We start from the raw sequence: 20,445 nt of genomic DNA, 5'->3' as shown, positions 1-20,445 counted from the left end.
GGGGTGGGGGTTGGTTAAAAAAAGTCGAAATTTAGCGTGACATAATTTGTGTACCATCTCTTGTGTTAAACCCTGGTTAACTTTTTCTGAAAATCATGTCATGAGTTCTATAAAAAAGATGTCCTAGATTTTGTGAGAATCCTGTATAGGATTAATAATCAATTCCAAGGTTGAACGAGAAATTTGCGCTAGATTTTGTATTAAAAATGTGCCAAGCGTTTTTTTTTCATAAACTCGCCCGAGATTCATTTTAAAACCTTACTTTGGAATCCAAGAAGGTTGTCCAGGATTTTATCAGAATCTCACCCAGAATTACACGGTCCCTAAATTTCGTCCCGAATCAGGTCGTAAAGGTGGAATAAGAATGCTGTGTATACCAAACCTTCGATTTAGTAAGAACTTTTTTAAGGCGAAGTAGGCCGTCATTGAAATTTGTACGCGTCGTCGATGATTGTTGCTAATTCATCTCACGATTTCGAATCAAAGAAAATCAGTTGGTTTTGCACTGTCACAGCTGAAAATGTATCAGCATACTTTATGCATGTTAGCGCGTTCAGTGATACATTTTCAAGTCAATATAAACCATCAAGACTAAGTTTTATCACTTTGAAATGCAAGCTGAAAAGTGATCATTGTTGCCAAAACGAATGACGGGCTACTTAGCCTTAAATAACTTTTGTTAAAGTTTGCTTCAGGGCTGGTAGCGAGTCACTTTCTAGTGACTTGGTCACTATTTTCGTCCTGGTCACTAAAAGTCACTATTTGCAACAAAAAGTCACTAAAATCACTTTTCGCAGAAGAATGGTCACTAATGTCACTATTTTGGTGTTAATAAGGAGGAAAAATTGAAGTAGCTTCTCAAAAATCCTGCTGAATTTTTGGATGAATATTGTACAGCCTGATTTCCAGGCTGAATATATTTTTCTATATTCGTTACCTGCTCATCAGCCTTATTTTTAACCAAATTTGCTGTCTCGTTTTTCAGATACTCCATATAGTCATTCTCGCTGTAAACGCATAAAGAGCTTAATTAAGGTGAAGATGAATCGAAGCCAAAGTTCAAAATTTCAAGAGCACGGATCTGGAGAACCAAACACCCGTTTGAGCTGAAAACCTAATTAAGTTTTCAGCTTGAACGGATGTTTGGTTCTCTAGATCCGTGCTCTTGAAAATTTGAACTTTGGCTTCGATTCATCTTCTGGCAAAACCTTAACATTCGGAATCTAATTGAGAGTGGCTGAAAAGTATTACTAGATTTCAAATAGGCCGCCTCTGAATATGTCCTTTATGACCCTAATCCCCTCCGATGCATCGACTTCTCAAAATTGGAGTAGCAAACCTGATTTATGAAGTTTCCAGTGATGCTGCTAGCATGTAGAGAGAGGAACACCTATATTTGATGGTTCATTAACTCGACACATGCAACCCGACCGACACCTCCGCCGGCCTAGGGATTTTCAAACGAAACGCAGCGGGAATTCCTATCAACGAGAAATACCTGTGCACGTTGGCTTTTGCATTGTTGCTGCGCGGTTTTAGTCTAGACAGACTGAAGCCCGGCAAAGCGGACCAGTAGTTGTAACGCACTGGAAATACTTGTTTCTCGTAACGATAAGATTAAAACGTATGCACAAACGATGATACCATCGGAGTAAATTTCACGATTGCAACAAAAATGCCTTGAAAATTTGTGGGAAAACACAAATGAGTCAATGACAGAATTATTTGGCAGTACTGCAATTTAGTTTGTATTTTCAATCCTTATCTATATAGGAGTTGTTCGTGCCGGATCAAGTTGTTTTATCAGGTATACACTATCTGGCACGTGCTTGGATAAGTTACTCGCGCTAATTGTTGCTCTATTGAGAAATAGGTGACCATTCTGCTAAATCCTAATCGCGCGGTTTCCATATGACTATGAGTATAAATTTTGCACTTTTTGCTCTAAGCAAGTAACAACGATTGTGGGGGCTACGTTAATCGCTGCTTTTAAACCACGTGTTGTTTCAAATTTCAAGATCTGGCGAAATGCGTAACATGTGAAAATATACTAAACCTATAGGAGATTTGTAAAAACAACTTCAAAATTAGTCAATAATAAATAAACAAATTTTATCAAATAATTAGATAAGTTTTTGAAAATTTTGTTCTCTCTCACCGCTCAGCGAATACATAACGGATTTCAATCATTTTTTGTCAGCATACTCGTACACATATCTAGTTACGAAAAGTGGCCAGAGGATCTCGGTAATGTTTCTGTGGCCGGAGTTTTTCCGGTGGGTCACTGGGTCAGGTCAGGTGAAAAGGGTGCTGTGCGTTTGTGCCCCTGGAGGTAGGCAAATTTCAAGTCACAGATAATTTCCGAAATCGGCTATAATGTGGCCACTATGTCAAGGAATTTTAAGAAAATCGCATCAGTGTAAACCTTTTGAGAAACGATGAATTTGGATAACCATGTTTCCTGCATTTGATTGGACATTGGGTTCGAGTGGCCACATTCGGTACATTCTAAACGCTCCAAAACTCTTTATTTGTAATGTTGATCATAATGATTTATGCAAATTTTTATGGACGCCATTGTAAATAAATAAAGATGACTTGGCAAGCCCAAAAAAATAGCCGTTTTTAACGGACTTGATCCAGTAACCCACCAGAATATCTCCGGCCACAGGAATATTTCCGAGTTTCTCTGGCCACTTCTAGAAACTAGAAATGTGGGCCAGTATACTGTCCAAAAATCATTTGAATCCGTTTAGATTTCGCTGAGCGTTGAGGGTTTTAGTATTTTTGCATTCACTCAGGCCTACACGGGATAAATCTAGGTGATTTGCGAGGGTCCAAGCAATCGAGTTCGTTTTGTACGCGTCTTCGAATCATTTCGAACACCAGCTTGTATGTTTGGTGTTGATGGAGTTAAAATTGTTTTTTAGCTGCCCAGTCAAGGGTTGATTAGAAGTTGGTGAGCTCGTTTTATGCTTATTCTTTCTTGCTTTTATTTCAAATGAGTAAAAAATGATAACACTTGATTTCTTCATGATAACGGTAAGAATGTTGCATTTATGTAATTGTTCAACAAACTTTGAGTGGTTCGTCACTTCAAGTGTCGGAATTTATTTTCCTATATTTGAATTTTTCATACTTCTTTCAGATGAGTAAAATAAGATAACACATGTTTCCGTCCTGATAACGGTAAAAATGTTGCATTTATGGCGTTGTTCAACAAACGTTGAATGGTTCGTTACTCCACGTGTCGGCAATAATTTTCCATTTGTTTTTTTTTTTCGTATTTACTTAAAATATTATATTTACTAGCATGTTTGTATTTCACTAATGATTGTTTATCATAGTATAATCACTTATCAAAGTAAACTCTGTGACGCAATGGTCCTCTCCACTAACAAACATCTTTTCTAGTAACCTTCGTGGAGATTCAGGTAAACATGGTCTTCAAATAGCAAAGGTTACGTACTAATATTCCTTTCCCCAATCCTTCCTGACTGCAAGGACGTGGCTAGCGACGCTATTTACCCTGCATAAATAGAGGTACTGAGTTATGAACACTAAAGAAGATCATGGCCAATCCCAACCGAACTTCTAGTTGATTCTTTGTGTTTATTCACTGACTACGGTGAATCTAGTCAGTTAACCTAACCAAAGAAATCTTCGAAAGAAACTAAAAAACTATCCAGTAAATTGGAAAGAATAGGTGTATAAAATTTAGTTATGAAAAAGTTGCAGTTGTTTGTAGCTCACTTGGAGGAGCCCGTGTTTCATACTTTATTATATATTTATTATGCTTCAATGTCAATATTTTTTATTTTGTTATTTCCCTTTGAAGTGAAAATCTTGACTTAATGTGCTCCAAATCGGTAACATAAAACAATCAAAGGATACTTAGCAACAATCATCTACATCACCGCCAACCTAGCAATAAATATCTAACTTTGACGCCGCATTTTTTGTGGAAAATGTCACGACGTTTGATGTTCCTGCATTCCATTTTTGGGTTTTAAATGCACACCGCAATATTAAAAATGATTTCAATAGGCACAGCGACTTTTCGATTTACTTAAAGACAGCTCATCTCGAAGTCAATTTTGCAGAGGGTTATTCAAAACTGATTTCCATATTAACCCCAAATGCATTTTAAAAAAAGTTTCTGGGTATCAACATTTTTGAAAACTTTCAATTCTGTTTTTAACGTAGATTGTATACGTACAAAACTATATTACCCTAATAAGCTCATTTAGATATTGACTCATGTTACATTGGCCAATCGGATCTTTTATTCTAGATTCCTCATTTCCGACTACCCAATGCTCAAGATTTTCGGGGTTCCTGAATATTTAGATGCAGTTTTTTTGGATAATAGAATTACGTGCTTATCGAAAACCGTAATATCTTGCAGGTGAGGTGTACAAAAGAACTGTATTGCAACGAAATAGGTTTAAGCAGACAACTTGATCTGAATATGCAGATCCATAACACGTTTATTAGTTGATCCAAGGGGCCCCTACACATTTCCAATTTAGAACCCTTACAAATCTGATGTTTTGCTCTATTGTTTCACTGGTTTGACTGGTACGAGAAATCCGGGGAAACCGGTGCCCGCGGTCCGCACCCACCGCACCACCTTAGCTACGCTACTGTCCGCAACAACAGTTTATCACAATTTGAAGAGAATCTGACAATGATCGCTCACCTCTTGCATACCAAATTTTCAAACTATGAATCACGATTTTCCAAAATTTTACTTCGTTTTGGTAAACATTTGCACATTGTTGAATTACGCCCATAAAACAAATTTGATTTTGTGTCTAAAATAACTAATTATTCACAAGTTGAAAAGATTGCAACAATGTTGCACCCTGTGTTTGTCGTGACAATTGTATTGTATCCCAATCCGTTAAAGTTCGGACGAAGGATTGCGAGCGAGCTTGCTTCGTAGTTTGCTATACTGGCGTTCTACGCCTACTTGTCTCATGTTCTATGTAAACCTTATGGACCGCGTGACAAATATGCGTAGAACGGCAGTATACGCCTGTTTCAATGATAATTTGATTTGCAGCTCTAAACTAAAATAAAAATACTTTATGTTTTTTTACTTAATCTCGGGATTGGCACCGTCGAGCGCTCAGAAAACATCTTTTTCAACGTGAGATCCGCAGCAAGGTTTCTTTTGTTGAGATCATAAAAATGATGACATTTGAAGATTTTTTCAATAATTAGGAAAAAAAAAACAAATGAATAAATATTCTAGTCTATATTAGTACATCATCATGCAACATGACCAGTTTAATTTTTTTTCGAAGATCGGAATTTTGATTTCTATACGTTTGTTTCATTTGGCTTAGGCAGCGTCCGTTTATTACGTAATGTTGCCTTGATGGATCCCAGCTCTTACAGGATGTCGAACAGAATTGGAGTTCTGATAATCAAGCTGAAGTATATCATTTGACTGATTGCATGTTGAAAGTCATTTCTTTTATTTTACAGTCAAACGTTCATGCTCAAAACTGTCAAATACTTTACTCATGTCGAAAAAAGCAAGACCAGTTGAGTAGCCTTTAGATTTGTTGGATCGAATCAAATTTATTATACGTAAAAGTTGATAATAGTCGAAATATAAACTGTTAGTTGGGAAAAAATCATTCTTGGTCATTTATTAAAAGTTTACAAGCTCAGCATGGACGATAATTTAAGGTTTCGGCAGGACTCATGGACGATTTAAATCATATCTTTCTGTTCTCAGGAGCCCAAATAGCCGTAGCTTTAAACGCACAGTTATTCAGCAAATCCATGCTGGGGGTCGTGATTCCGAACTTTCGTTGAATATATTAACTAAGACGTTGTCCAAGAAGAATTCCACTTCCACTCCTCCACTAGACAAATTTTACTTTGGCCAACGGGTCCAACGTAGAATCGAGAGCACTAATAGCGCTGAAAAGGACTGTTTTCATAGCACTGAGAGCAGTATTGCTTTATTTCTTCTTCTTCTTCTTCTTCTTCTTCTTGGCATTAACGTCCCTCACTGGGACAGAGCCGGCTACTCAGCTTAGTGTTCTTATGAGCACTTCTACAGTTATTAACTGAGAGCTTTCTTTGACAAACTTGCCATTTTCGCATTCGTATATCGTGTGGCAGGTACAATTATACTCTATGCCCAGAAAAGTCAAGGAAATTTCCATTACGAAAATAATCCGGGAATCGAACCCAGACACCTTCAGCATGGCTTTGCTTTGTAGCCACAGGCTCTAACCACTCGCCTAAAGAAGGCCTTCTTATTAGTCTCAAAACTTCCGTCAGCAGAAAGAATTTGTTTACGGACATCACAGAGTACGATTCGCAATAATTTCCGCATTTCTATGGTCGCGTTACATTTCACGGAAATCCTCGTTCTCACAGGTGCTCATTCCCCAATAAAGAATTCCACCTAAACGGAACGGAAAATAAGCATCATTTAAATACTGGTTCGATGTTGGGTTTGGAAACCTTGAGATGTGTAATGTGAATAGCGGTTCAGCATCCACCAGAATAAGTGCACCTCTCCATTAGTCCTGTTGTTTCGAATGAAGCTGATGGTGATTGACCGTGGGCCAAGTAGGGTAGAAGCGCCGGTTTTGACCATTGCATCAGCTGTAGCTATAATGGATTATTTCACATTATTTCACGAAGCGAAGCAACATGAATTATTTCTTGATGAATAAACCGCATTTGCACAATAGAACTACATAAATTAATTCCTCAAAAAAAAAATATAGATATTCATTTCCTATAAAGTTGAAGCTCTCATATCTCGCATAACTTCTGATCTCGCCCTAAAAGCCATTGGTAACCATGTGTGTAGCTCATTGTTTCTGAGCATTTGAATGGATTTTCATGTTATTTCACAACGCTATGGGGAAGAAAGGATCATTATCTATCTGCCCGTGATGTTGGTTTGGATGCTTATTCTTTCATTTGCTCAGAAACAACGAGCTACACACGTGGCTACCAATGGCTTTTAGGGCGTTATCTTAGAGTATGCGAGATATATATAATTTTGCTGGAGGTCATTGCTCAAAATGACCACTCTCATAAGAAATCAATTAGTCAATTTAGGAATCGAAGGTAAAAAAGTGGCCAAAACTAATACTTTCCACACAAAATATGGATTGAAAGCTTTCATTTAACATCGATGTTGTACGTATAGAATTCTCCAAATATTTTATAGATTTTTTTCTCTTAGATTACCCAAAACTGGTGCTTGTACCCTATACCGTAAATGTCGTGATCATGTCGTGTGGTCAAATCGCGCCTTTCAATCAATTTAATGAATCGGGCACTTTTCATCGTCCATTCTCCGCTCCAATTTGCGTATACCTACATGCCGCTTATTCCTGAACCGATTGCTGTACGGTTAAGCAAATCCGTTGGCTTGTTGGTTTCTAGCAATTCACGTGAAGAGACACAAAAGAGTCTATAAACTTAGGGGGGCTCGTTTCAGAACAGTTAGTTGGAAGAAATATGTAGAACAGGCGCATCCGTCTAGATAGCAACTAGACAACAAAAACTAGTTTGCAGAAAATGAATGCAGGAACCGGACTTAAAGTGAAACCGAGTTGATTGCGTCGGTTATGCACGGAAGTTTTTACAATTAAAACTAGAATCGTGCTGTGTTTTGATTTATGCCGACACGGTGTAGGTTTAGAATACTGTAAGCGCTCCGATTATTCGTGAAGCAGAAAACGCTCCAAGAATGATGAATGATAACGGATCTATTTGATCCTGTGTTCAACAGAATCTACTATTTGAGTCTTAGATTTGTATTTGAAAATTTATTTACAAATTGGTGAAAGATATTCGTTAAAGTAAGAATGTGAACCTTACATTTTTCAGACGAATCAAATAAGTTTATTAAGAGGATTTGCAATAGCAGACTACTGCTAGTTCCTCTGCTAATTGGAATTTTCCCCCAGCGGTGTCTTTAAACTTATTTCAAAAACAAATTTTGAAATATGAAAATTTTTGATTATGAAATATTGTTAGGAATCCGTCAAACCTTGAGGTCTAATAATAATGTTGAGTTTCAAAATTGTAAAAACTTGATCGAAAACACATACCAAGCAAAACCCGCAAATCTTCCGTACGCACTATTCTAGGAACGACTGTTCTTCGCTATCTGATATAGACGTTTCCAGAGTACAAGCTGATGATTGGTCACGAAATTGGAACTGCCAGGTGAACGTAAGGACTGTCTAGACTCTTTTGATCTACCGAATTTCCGTTCTTGTAACGCAGACAAGATTTTGTCAGAAAATGCCATTTAAATCTAAAGCGGACGCTTGGTCAGAAACAAGATGCCGGCCCGGAAGTAAATGGGCATGGTTAGGTTTTTGCCGCTCGATACAACCTTGATCGTGAAATGCTTAAACACTTGTAATACTAGCATGTGATGAATAAGCGCCTCTGGCTCCGAAAATGGAGTGGAATGTAGACTTATCAGGTGAGCGCGTGGCCACTTTTTGCGTATCTCTGCTCCGCGCAGATAAGACCATTGTTATGTGGTCACTGATAAGATACGTTTTGCAGTTGGTTTATATGGTATGATGAAATGCAGAAATGAGATTTACCTTTTGAACCAAGTCTGATTCAATCGGCTACCAAAAAACACCGGGTGCAACCCTTGGCATACGTGTATGTATTTTATCAAATTTCAACAATAAATTATTATTTGGCATTTAAGAGCACAATCTTTAACAATTTTTAAGTAATCGATAGCGGATTTTCTTATAGACAATCTCAATACTGATAAAAGCATGACCATTTTAGTGTATTGGTGACTATTTTCGAGCTAGTCACTACAAAGTCACTATTCAAAACAAAATGTCACTTCTCCAGTCCAATGGACACTAAAGTCACTTTTTTCATGATCTGGTTAGCTTTGTTAGCTACTTGAACTCAAACAGCAAGGCAAATTTTTCGCAATTTTTCGTTATTGTTAATATAAACACTTTGTTGATGTTTTATTAGAAAATCAAACTATCAAGAGTTGTAGGGGTTATTGGCTAAACTTTTTGAAAAACTACAGGTTAAGAATTCATAAACATTTCTGAATTTTGTGGTCGAGGTATTTATTATTTGTTTATTTGGTTTCTAGCTTCATCTGCTTTTGCTTAAATAAGTTATAACGAAAACTAGGACCAATATATGATAGAGCAGTTAAATCATTTATTGGTAACGTTTGGACATAAATCTTTGACTGTAATTAAAAGGAATCTCCACTCCAACTTACATTCTGAAAGAATCTCACAAAAACTCCTTTGGAAGGGAATCCTGACGCTCACAGGAACCATAACCGAACATTGCTCCAAATGTTTGTCAGGAACTCGTACAGGGCAAACGCTTAAATTTTATTTAGAGATGCAATATTTTGCTAAAAAATATTTAGAGAAACTCAGATAGAAATTCCAACAGATGAGCCACACATTTATCCTCTAAAGAAGCCTTAACCCATTCTCTCCCATAGCCATGGCTTTGAGTGACTACTTCTACATCAAAAAGGCGTTTCTATAATGAGTATTTACTTGAACAAGTATTGATACGTAATATTAATTGTTAATCAATAGTCATAGGCGTAAATAGCTATCACACTTATGGGGGGCCGCGGCTCCTTGGCATTGAAGGTGTTCCGATAATATTTGTGAACCCGAGCAAAATCGAATAACAATCGCAAGACATTACGATAACAAGTTTTATTATCATGAATTCATTTTGTTATTCTTATTTTCAATAGAAAGACTTTTGTTATCAAAGAATTTCGAGCTGTTAGATTGAGGATATCATCGACAGGTGAATGACGTCAAATATTTGTGGTTATTATTCTACCTTTATAAATAATTGATAGCATAATGAGTTTTCAACAAGGAAAAAATTAATGTGTAAAATAACTTGTTATTAGCCTGTTTCTTATGATAACACAATGATATATTCTTAAGATATCATTCGTCTAAATTTTTATTATTACGTTTGTTATGTTGTTATCCATTAACAAGCATTTGATAACTTAGTTTTTTTTTTTCATTTTGGTTATTCAAAATGAAAAAAACTAAGTTATCAAATGCTCGTTAATGGATAACTCAACGTGTTATCTTTTTGTTATTCAACTTTTCTCGAGGACCCTGTTATCGTACCTTCATACAAAGCTAGGTCAAAACCTGAAAAGTATCCCAAATCGAAAAACCAACTTTAAAAATCTAATAATTTTGCTCTATTTCGCCAAGTTGACGTCTTTTAAATTAAAAGGAGGGAATCAAGTAATAGGCCGTTTTTCCACACGCCAATCTATCATGAAACGGACTACTTTCCTGCAGTACCGATATAGTCATTACGCAATTTCAGTTGCGTAATGATTCATTACGTAAAGCTTTCTCATTTCGCAACTGTTTTGAGTAACGTAATGAATCATTACACAACAATTTCAAAACTTGCAAAATAATGATGAACGTACCCCCAAGTAGTCTTCTATGAAGTTGCAATAAACGTTGTACGAAACTGTACGACTCGTGCTGTAAAAATCATCATTCTGCGACTTGTTGCGTAATAGTAGTTTACGGAACAAGTTGCAGAATGATGATTTTTACAGCACGAGTCATAAAATTATCTTACAATACTTGCCGAGTAGAATAATTACGACGAGTGCTGTAAAAATCGAGTTCTGCAGTGAGTTACGTAAAGCCTGTCCACGATAAATTTCGGACACGGATGGCGGGTGTACCACAGAAAGTTCGAGAATTTTACAGAAAGAAGGATTAACATCCTTGTCAACTGTTTATTTTGTAGATATAACTCTTTTATTCTGAAATAAACAATTGTTTTTGTTGAATTATGAGTAACTTTTTTTTGCTGCCATTATTTGGGTGTCCGAAATTTAACGTGGTCAGGCTTTACAACATTTTTTTGCATTTTCGTAGAAGACCACTCGTGGATATCAGAAATTATATCAGAATGCATTCACCATCATTTTCCAATTTCTGACAAATTGTTGAGTGATGATACATTACCCAACTCAAAACAGTTGCGTAATGAGAAAGCGTTGCGTAATGAATGATTACAGCACTGGTTTCAGTTGCATAATTACTATTCCCGCACTGCATACTGCAGTGCAGGAAAGTAGGCCGTTTCATGACAGATTGGCATGATGATAAACAGCCTATTACGATGAGAAATTGCAAAAACTACTGTTTGCCTACTTTTTATCAAAAGCATGAACCACATAATGGCCTACTTTTCCTACCAAAAGAAACCACTAATATTGCTATCGAAAAGTAGAAGTTTTCAGCACTATTTTGAGAGTTGTTAAAATTATCCCTGATCACCTCCATACGTCGTTTATCGAATTGTTCTAAATTTGTCAATAACTTAGCCAACTCGCTGATTTTGTCAAATTCGGAACGTCCAACGGATTTAGAAACAGAAACTATCAAGTAACTGTGAGAGACTCTGAGTTGAAATAGGATCATATGCAAGCGTAGAGAAGGCTGTAGGGTTAGTAAGTTTACTTACAATAAGTCGGGAGCTTTATAAAGCATAATGCGACGGTTTGTTTAGCCAATTTAGCAAATGAAGAATCTCTAACAATATGGTACAAAATTGTATGCGGCGAATATGGCGGATAGTGAAGTTAAAAATAGAGTTAGCAATGGAGGTGGGAAAAATTGACAGTTTCTGAAAAGCTTACTTGATTGAGTTTGCTTTCACGATTTTGTCAGTCTGTTTGAAAGTTGCCGGCGTTTTATTGTTCATGAAACAGACAATAATCGTACATAATAGCTTAAAAGTTAAGTTTTCTAATTACAATACGACTACAAATCGATCAAACGATAATACGTCATTTCAAAACTAGCTAAAAAATGTTGTAACTGTTAGTTTATTTTCATGCACATATTTAAAGCATTAAACTTAACTGAAATGTACTTTAAATTTACACGATATAACCATAGTGGATTTGATTTAATTATACTGTATGCTTCAGTTTACACAATTGAAATTTAAATATGAAAATATATGAAAATTAAACATGCAATTAATTTATCTCATCACTAATGTGTCAATATATTTTAGAGAAGGGGGGTGGTCAAACCTAAGTTTCAGAGGGAACAACCCCCCATGTGCACCCGTTATTTACGGCAATGTCAATAATGATGTGTTGATTTTATTAAATCGATTTTAAAGACGATACATTTTCAAAATTCCTCGAAAATCAATGGCGCTCTGGAACTAAGGAGATGCTGCCACAATTTGCCTTGATATGTATTTCCTGTTTTTAAATTATGGACTCTGTCAGGAAACCAGAATAAACCAGAATCTACTAAAAATTATTCAAGATTTTTTGAAGTAATCTTCCGAAAATCTACTACGATGTCATCGAAAACTTTCCCCAGGAATCCTCCACGAAATAGTTAAACCAATTCTTTTTTCACCTCCACGATATTTGAAAAGTCTTCAATAAATTTCAGACAGTAAAGTTTTTCATAGGCAGGAATTTCTTCAGAACATGTAGCAAGCCCTTGAAGATAAAGAGAAAGATACTCAATGTGCAATATTATTTGCCCAATCTTCCCGTTTAAAAAGCTTCTCATCTACACACTTAAACGGTTTCGCAAAGAACCCAACAGCTGATATCTCGGTAATAATTCGACGATTCTCGGTAAAACTTTTACCGATATCTCGGTAAACGTTTACCGAATCTCGGTAAAGTTCGCCGAGATCTCGGCAAAAAAATTGGATTGCCGAAATCTCTGTAAAATAAGTACCGAGATTCGGCATTGAAAATTACCGAATTCTCAGCTGTTGGGTTCTCGGCGAAAAATTTTACTGAGGTCGGTGAAATAATTTAAGTGTGTATTATCATTAGGTGACGTTATTTCTGAAGCTGGATGGATAACTGTTGATATTTTTTTCAAATAACTACAGTTCTGTACCGGAAAAAAATCGAACTGCTCTTGAAAATTCGAGTTATGGCTTCGTTCTATAATCATCTTAAAAAAGATGTTTGCTGAGCGCTCGACCTTACCAATCTCGGTAAAAAGTGAAAAATGCCGAGATTTGGCAGATAAAATTGAGTATGTGCACCATCTCGCTATAGTTTCCTTAATGTAATGCTTATAATATTATACATTGGTAGTTTATCATATTGATTTGGCCATCCTTGAACACTTAACTCAAGAGCGGTCGCGCATTCAGCCATTGCCGACACCACCTCGCTCGAGCTGTGCATGAAAAGCGAACTTTTTTCAGGGTGCGTGTACTCAGTACACGCATGCGACCGATCTTGGGTTAAACTTGGAAATCAATTTCGGCAAACGGATGGCTGAAAATCTGACTGTTGAGATTTCTGTAATCATTCGCCGAGCACCGTTTGCAGAGATTTCAGTAAAAAAATATGAATTTTGCCGACATCTCGATAAAATAAGTATCGACATTCGGTAATGCACATTATTGAGTTCTCAGCTCTTGAGTTGTTGAGTAACATAATTTAAGCATGTAACTCAGTAAGTAAGCAATAATTATGATTAAAGCAGCTAGTTTGTATTGATAAATTGGCAAAAGTATGCTCTCAATAGTATTCATCCGTCGTAGAATAAGTTAGTTGTCATAAAACACTGAAGGTCACGCTCTGTTCTATCTGATGAAGAAACATTTTGAATGTTAACGCAAATAATAATTGGAAATTTCATTCCAAATGTGACCATCACTGCGGGTCCAAATCAAAAGTACCATTTCCAGTTTCAAACATGTTGTTTCTTTTTGCTAGTTACTCTCGATCAGGTAAGGTCAAGCTTATGATGCAATAAGGTGGCGACTGGAGCGAAACCAATCTCTATATCAGAAATCCCCGACTATGTTTTGTGTGTCTATCATTTTCGACGCCTGGTGGTACAGACGTGGACAAAAGTGGCAATTTTTTGCGTCGTTTTGCCAACACATGTGGAGTAGGTACCTATTGGACGGGATGCGGAGAGTAAGCCAAATCTAAAAATATTCCCCTCTTCAAGGCGTTAGAATGATAATGAACGTTGATGGTGATTCTAATCGAAAGGAAATTCTATTTACCAAACAAATCACACTTCAATCCCTTGGTTATGATAGTTGAAGTTTATACTGATGTGATTTAGACAATATAGGTACCTTCGGGGAAAAACTGTTTGAGTGCCGCTTCCGGATTTTCTGTCAAGCTGCTGATTTCAGAAAATATGATACAGTCAAAAACTTTAATCGTTTGATGTCGTGCATAACATAATATCCATCCATTATCATTTCACTCATGCAATAATGAGAAAAATGCCTACGTGACGTCTGGCAGCATCGGTTCCGTGTAAATACTGCTATGTTTGTTTTGCAACGGTTGCAAATTTCTTGGGGATTCGATTTCCTCACATGGCCGTAATATAATGTGATATGAAAACTGTTATGCAGTGACTCTCAACTTACATGACATTGGAGTCAGTTTTAGAACGATACATTGATTACACACTTAAACGGTTTCGCCGAGAACCCAACAGCTGATATCTCGGTAATAATTTGACGATTCTCGGTAAAACTTTTACCGAGATCTCGGTAACGTTCGCCGAGATCTCGGCAAAAAATTCGGATTGCCGAAATCTCGGTAAAATAAGTACCGAAATTCGGCGTTGAAAATTACCGCATTCTCAGCTGTTGGGTTCTCGGCGAAAAATTTTACTGAGGTCGGTGAAATAATTTGTACATTAGTTTTAAAAAATCTGATTATGTTTACAACGATGAAACAATTGTTTCTGTTAGGATTTACATTAAGCTTGATTAAGCTGATTAAGCTTCTCGTCAGTTCCCTCCAGATATCGTTCCAAAGATTTTTTTAGGATTTCATTCAGTGATTCTTTCAAACATTTATTTTAGAAATACTCTAACGTTGTCTATCAGGACTTCATCGAAAATTTAATAGATAAGTATATCTTTCTCAGGATATTGTCAGAAATTCCTCCAGAGTATTTTCTAAAGATTACAATTAGGAATTTCTCTACCAGAACTACTCCAGTGATTTTTCAAGGCCATCATTTAGAAGAATACAGTAAATTTGTACCATTGAGAATAGAAATGTAAAAAATGCCACCACTGATCTGGAGTGCGGTACCGTGTAGCGGGGTAGAAATTCCTACTGCATTGATTTCTCCCAAGAATTCTAAATTGCTAGAAAAATATAGAAAAAAAAAACTGAACAAAACTCTAGTCGAATCCACGGATAAATTTTCACAAGAATAATCGAAGGAATTAGTTTAGGCTGTAGCATATCCTGATATAAGCCCAAATATTCCTTTAAAATGAACTGACTAAGCCCAGAAGGAAACTCTGGAGAAATCGCTGCATTCTACTAAAAAAATACAGGTTTTATTTAGATAATGTTGAAGGAATCCCGATAGAAGCATACCTTACATTTTTGTACTATTTATTTGAATGTCCTTAGAGTAATCTCACCAATATTTATAAATTCTCATTATAAACTCAAATTTGCATTGTCCCTTTCAATTTTGAAAGGAATTCCCAAAGTTCACAGAAGAATAATAATAATTTTCTGTGGAAATTGTTATTAACTCATGTTAACCTTCTCAACGATTTTTTTTTTTCACATTCGTAAATTGTAAGAATGTTTCAACCATTTCCGGAGAAGTATCTGAAAACATATTGGGGAAATCTCTGGAATATTTCTAAATTATTTCAATAAAAAAAATGTTCATTCTTTGTAAACTCACCCATATCAATAAAATGTGACAGCAGTTCCTATGATCTTGAAACCTTTTCTGGAATTTGGATCTTATTATCCAAGTAATGATTGTTTAAAAACTTTGTTAAATCCTCAGCTATCTAGATTCTGATATCCTGTCTGCTACTCATGGGATTCTGAAGGTTCTCCCATAGTCCTTTCAACTTGAAGTATTTGCTACAACCTGAATCATTCAAACTGGAAATTTAAAGTTGAATTCAAAACGAATCAGTGGTTTCTTGATTTCCTGTTTTATTGAGGTTATTTATGAAATTTGCTTAGATTACAAACCGTTCAACCAACTCAAAAGTAATCCTTGGATGTGAAAAAGAAAACATATTGTTTAATTACTTAAACACAAATGATACTTTTGAAATAGATATATTTTAACCATTTTAACTAATCGCTTCAATTTCGTTTCTTTCTTTTTCAGATGCCGTCGTCACAACCGACAGTGGTATCTTGTTCTTCGACAAAAACTGGACACAAATATCTTCAGGAGGACATCAATTTCATCACATTTCGGCGTTTGCTTACGACGAGGTGAAGCGAAAATTATACTTCAGTGATCTCAAAGATCCCAGTTTTCGGATATTTTCGTTGGATACGAAACCGGAAGAGGAGTATCACAAGGTAGCCAAACTACTGCCAAAAAGCGACCAAACCGGCTACATCACTGGTTTGGCGTTCGATCATCTCGAGCGTAAGTTATACTGGACCGAGAAAGGGACACACTCAGTGTACTCAGTCGAAGTCGATAAGCTGGGGGCCCCGGCGAACGCAACCGATGGCCTCATCAACTTAGTCGCCCAGGTTGAAGAAAATCACGACCTGGCAGCTTTGACAATCGACGAATGCCGTAGGCACCTCTACTGGACGAACAGCTACCTTCAAACATCCAGTATCGTTCGGGCAGCGATGAATGGCACAGTACTGGACGACCATAAGGAGGACGTCTACGAGCCGAGGGGCATTTCGGTCGACCATTACAACAATCGCATCTACTGGGTGGAGAAAAAGTACGGTAGAGCATTCACTGTCGAAAGCGCCAATCTAGAAGTACAAGACAGACAAACATTCCTCAGGGGCGAGGATAAAATACCGACGCACGTGTCACCTAACAGCCAGTATTTGTACTGGATAGACCAAGAGGATGGAGAAGTTCATGAAACGATGAAATCCGACTCTAAAGTGACACGAGTCGTTTATAAAGGCAGTCGTCCATCAGCACTTATAATCCGTTCAGGCTTGTTAGTAGAATACCAGAAAAACAACCCAAGTTGTAAAGCTGTTGTGTCTGAAATTATAGATAATGTAAGAAAAGAATCCAGCGAAGTAAAAGATGTGGCACAGGCTGTGACATCTAAACCTGAAATGATCACTTGTCTTAATAAGGGCATCCTCAACCACAACACCAATAGCTGTATCTGTCTACCCGAATATCAGGGTACATTTTGTGAGATTCCTATCTGCAACAATTTCTGCGTCCATGGTGAATGTGTGGTGGGTGCCGATAGTCGACCAATGTGCAAGTGCCATGCCGAATTTGAAGGCGAGCGATGTGATCGCAACATATGTGATGGATACTGTTTGAACAATGGCCGGTGTGCGCTCAGCGCTACAGGTCAGAGGTCTTGTACTTGTTCGAAAAATTTCAGCGGTGCTCGATGCGAGACCGCAATTTGTACATCAGACTACTGCTATAATGGAGAGTGTTTTGTGGAGAATGAAGTTCCAGAGTGCAAATGCAACGTCGGCTATCGAGGGGACCGGTGTGAGGAATACACGTGCAACAACTATTGTCTTCATGACGGCACCTGCATTCTGAACAACGACACCATGTTGGTTGAGTGCCGTTGCGGCTCGGAGTACACCGGTAAGCGGTGTGAAATTCCAAAACGGTTCTGTTCACTCGATAACGGTAACCCAGAGATGCAGCAGTATTGTGAGGGGTGAGTAGCGTATTATTTCTTAGTGTTAAAATTTTATCCCAGCTTTTTTTTTCTGTGAATGTTGAGTAGTAACTAAACGAATTGACTAATTTTAAGCCCATCCCTAGAAACATTCAATGCTTACTTTTAACTGCTCTTCTTATATGTTCAAGTGCGATTATCCTACAAGCTGAAAACTTTTTAAAACAGGATTCCATCGCAGGGTGTCCGGTCATTAGGTCGAAATACGTTAGACCCAAGTTTGTTACGCCGAATGGGTCATTAGGCTGAAACGTTCAAATCATATAGGAACCGCTCAATGATTCGTTCATGTATTTTTTTTTTTTGTATTTCGGTTTTTCATCTACATGACATCTACATATAATTTCCTTATTGGCATAGAAGGATTTCTTTGAATATAGGTGAACCTTTATCACTGTAGCACTCCACACCTGGAATTTTGCCCAAGAAATATAAAATAGGGAGGATATGGTGTAAATTAACAAACGACACGAATGCACTCTCTAGTGTAAAATGTCGTAAATACACAAAAAATAACCTTAGGTGCCCTTGGCTAACGGAGAGAGATAAACTCTAAAACGCCCTTTATATATATTTGGGATTTATCCTTCTTTTTTATATAGTGTTCGGCTGCAAGAGTGGCTTATTGAAATTATAACTACAATCACAGTCATAGGAGATGTCTCCTCCTTTTGAACAATTGCTGTTCTTAATAGCTTCACGTAAGTACACGGGAAACAATTCTGTGGTAAAAATGACTATTTTAGCTGACTACGCCCATTCCTAAAACTATCATGGAATTTCAGACCAATTTACTATGTTTACGGTACATCCCACCACATTACTGGTACATTTGACAGACATTACCATTACCGACCCATTTACAAATTTCATTACGCTGATGGATGTGGGTGTCTCATGAAAAACAGTGCAAAATTCATTCAAAAAGCGTTACGGTCATAATTAAATCATAAATTGTCGGTGTTATGAAATTTGACTATGAACCTGTTATTGCAAGATATCGAAGAAGATTGTTCCAGCTCCAGAAAATCCAGCTCAATGATTTTTTTGTAAATATTCATTTATGTTTGTGAAGTGCAATCAAAGTTTTATTTGATTCCAGAAATGTTTATTTTATTGAGTATATTACATACATTGTTTATTATATTGCTCTTACATTATTGCGTTAATTCTAAAGAAGAGAAATCTTCTATATAAATATTAGTACTTAGAGTGTAAATGATAAGCCAGTTATATGTGTGTAACAGCGCAGAAATCCCGTAGGTACGAACAAGTAAAAGGTACCAGAGTCATAAGAAATATCACTTGAGATAGGTAGACATGACAGTCCTTTCCCCTTTAGAAACTTTCTATCAACTCTTTAAAAGCCGCCTTCACGTTACAACAACGAACAATCGAAAATATACCCAACAAATTTCACAGATGTAACTTCAAAGTATTTATTTCATGACTACAACAATACATTCAAATCATTGGATTCATACTGCTTTGCTCTACATTACATTTGACAACTTCGTCAACACTAAAGAACAATTTCGTTCATCTCAATATAGTAATCGCTTCACAAAAGAACAACTATGTTCACAATATACGACAATTTCGTCAGCTCTGAAGAACAATTTAGTTCAACTCAAATTGGTAATTTCACCACATACATAAAATTGGCAAACTCGCCACCTCAAAGAAAAACGATAATCGCCAACATACATTTCCATGTATCCTCGTCGCCACTTTTATATCCTGCAAATAAAGAATAAAATAATATGTTAATCAGTGCACAGTCCGGGAAGTGTCTCTCTTCTGCGTCTACGGTAGCCAGTATTTATAGCGCAGAAATCCCGTAGGTACGAACAAGTAAAAGGTACCAGAGTCATAAGAAATATCACTTGAGATAGGTAGACATGACATTATCAAGAAAGTCAGCTCACTTTTTAAATAAACGATATCAATTTTCATTTTGAAAATTTAGCCTATCGTTCATTATGCCTATCGTATTTATGCCTATCGTACTTATGCCTAACGTCGTGCACCCCTTCTGTGCCCCTGTATGTAGGAAAATTGATCACTATATCATGGAATTAAGAAACACGCATCGGCATGTAAACCTTTTGAGAAACGATTGACGATTACCATGCGTCCTGCATTTGATTGACTCTATAAACTATAAATAACCATGTTCGGGTATCCGGGACACCTAAAATTTACGATAAAGTGACCAATTTGTATCTAAACATCTGCTACTCTTTGAATTTTAATTGCTACAGTGGCTATGGACACATAAACTCACTTCCCACACCTGGCGCCAGTGTCTTGATTCAGCAAGGATCAAACATAAACGCATCCCAGATAATTTTGTAATGATCGATCTTCGAAGAAAGATATCTACCATCATGAGCGGCTATTGAAACACACAAAAATATCTAGTGATTCAATAGTAGCTCACAGGGTCTTGTGTTTCTAATATAAATAATTATTTTAACCAATGAAAATAATGTCCGAAGGCTTTAATGGAAAGTCGTTGATGTAGGTTAGACTGGCCCAGCTTAGTATGGGAGAAAAATAAAGTTATATAATTCAACGGGGCACCCTCCAGGATTATTCTTTAGGGTTATAGGAAGACTTCCTGAAAATTTCAGCTTATTTGGTCGTTCCATGAGCTGGCGCATTTGAATTGAAGTTAATGTGGAATTTCTA

At 36.8% G+C, this 20,445-nt stretch overlaps 1 protein-coding gene across 3 annotated transcripts in view; it reads left to right on the top strand.

The window, feature by feature from the left end:
* The window catches only part of LOC5570793 (protein cueball), an 81,380-nt gene that overhangs the window by 38,205 nt on the left and 22,730 nt on the right, over positions 1-20,445 (top strand). For all 3 annotated transcript variants that reach the window (XM_021842912.1, XM_021842913.1, XM_001653247.2), the window contains one exon: positions 16,212-17,730. In XM_021842912.1, coding sequence (XP_021698604.1) covers positions 16,212-17,730 — 1,519 coding nt within the window. The remainder of the gene's footprint in view (positions 1-16,211; positions 17,731-20,445) is intronic.

The sequence above is a fragment of the Aedes aegypti genome, chromosome 2, assembly GCF_002204515.2.
Source record: "Aedes aegypti strain LVP_AGWG chromosome 2, AaegL5.0 Primary Assembly, whole genome shotgun sequence".
Lineage (NCBI taxonomy): Eukaryota > Metazoa > Arthropoda > Insecta > Diptera > Culicidae > Aedes > Aedes aegypti.
Note: the sequence above shows the minus strand (reverse complement) of the source record. Positions and strands in the feature narration are given on the sequence as shown.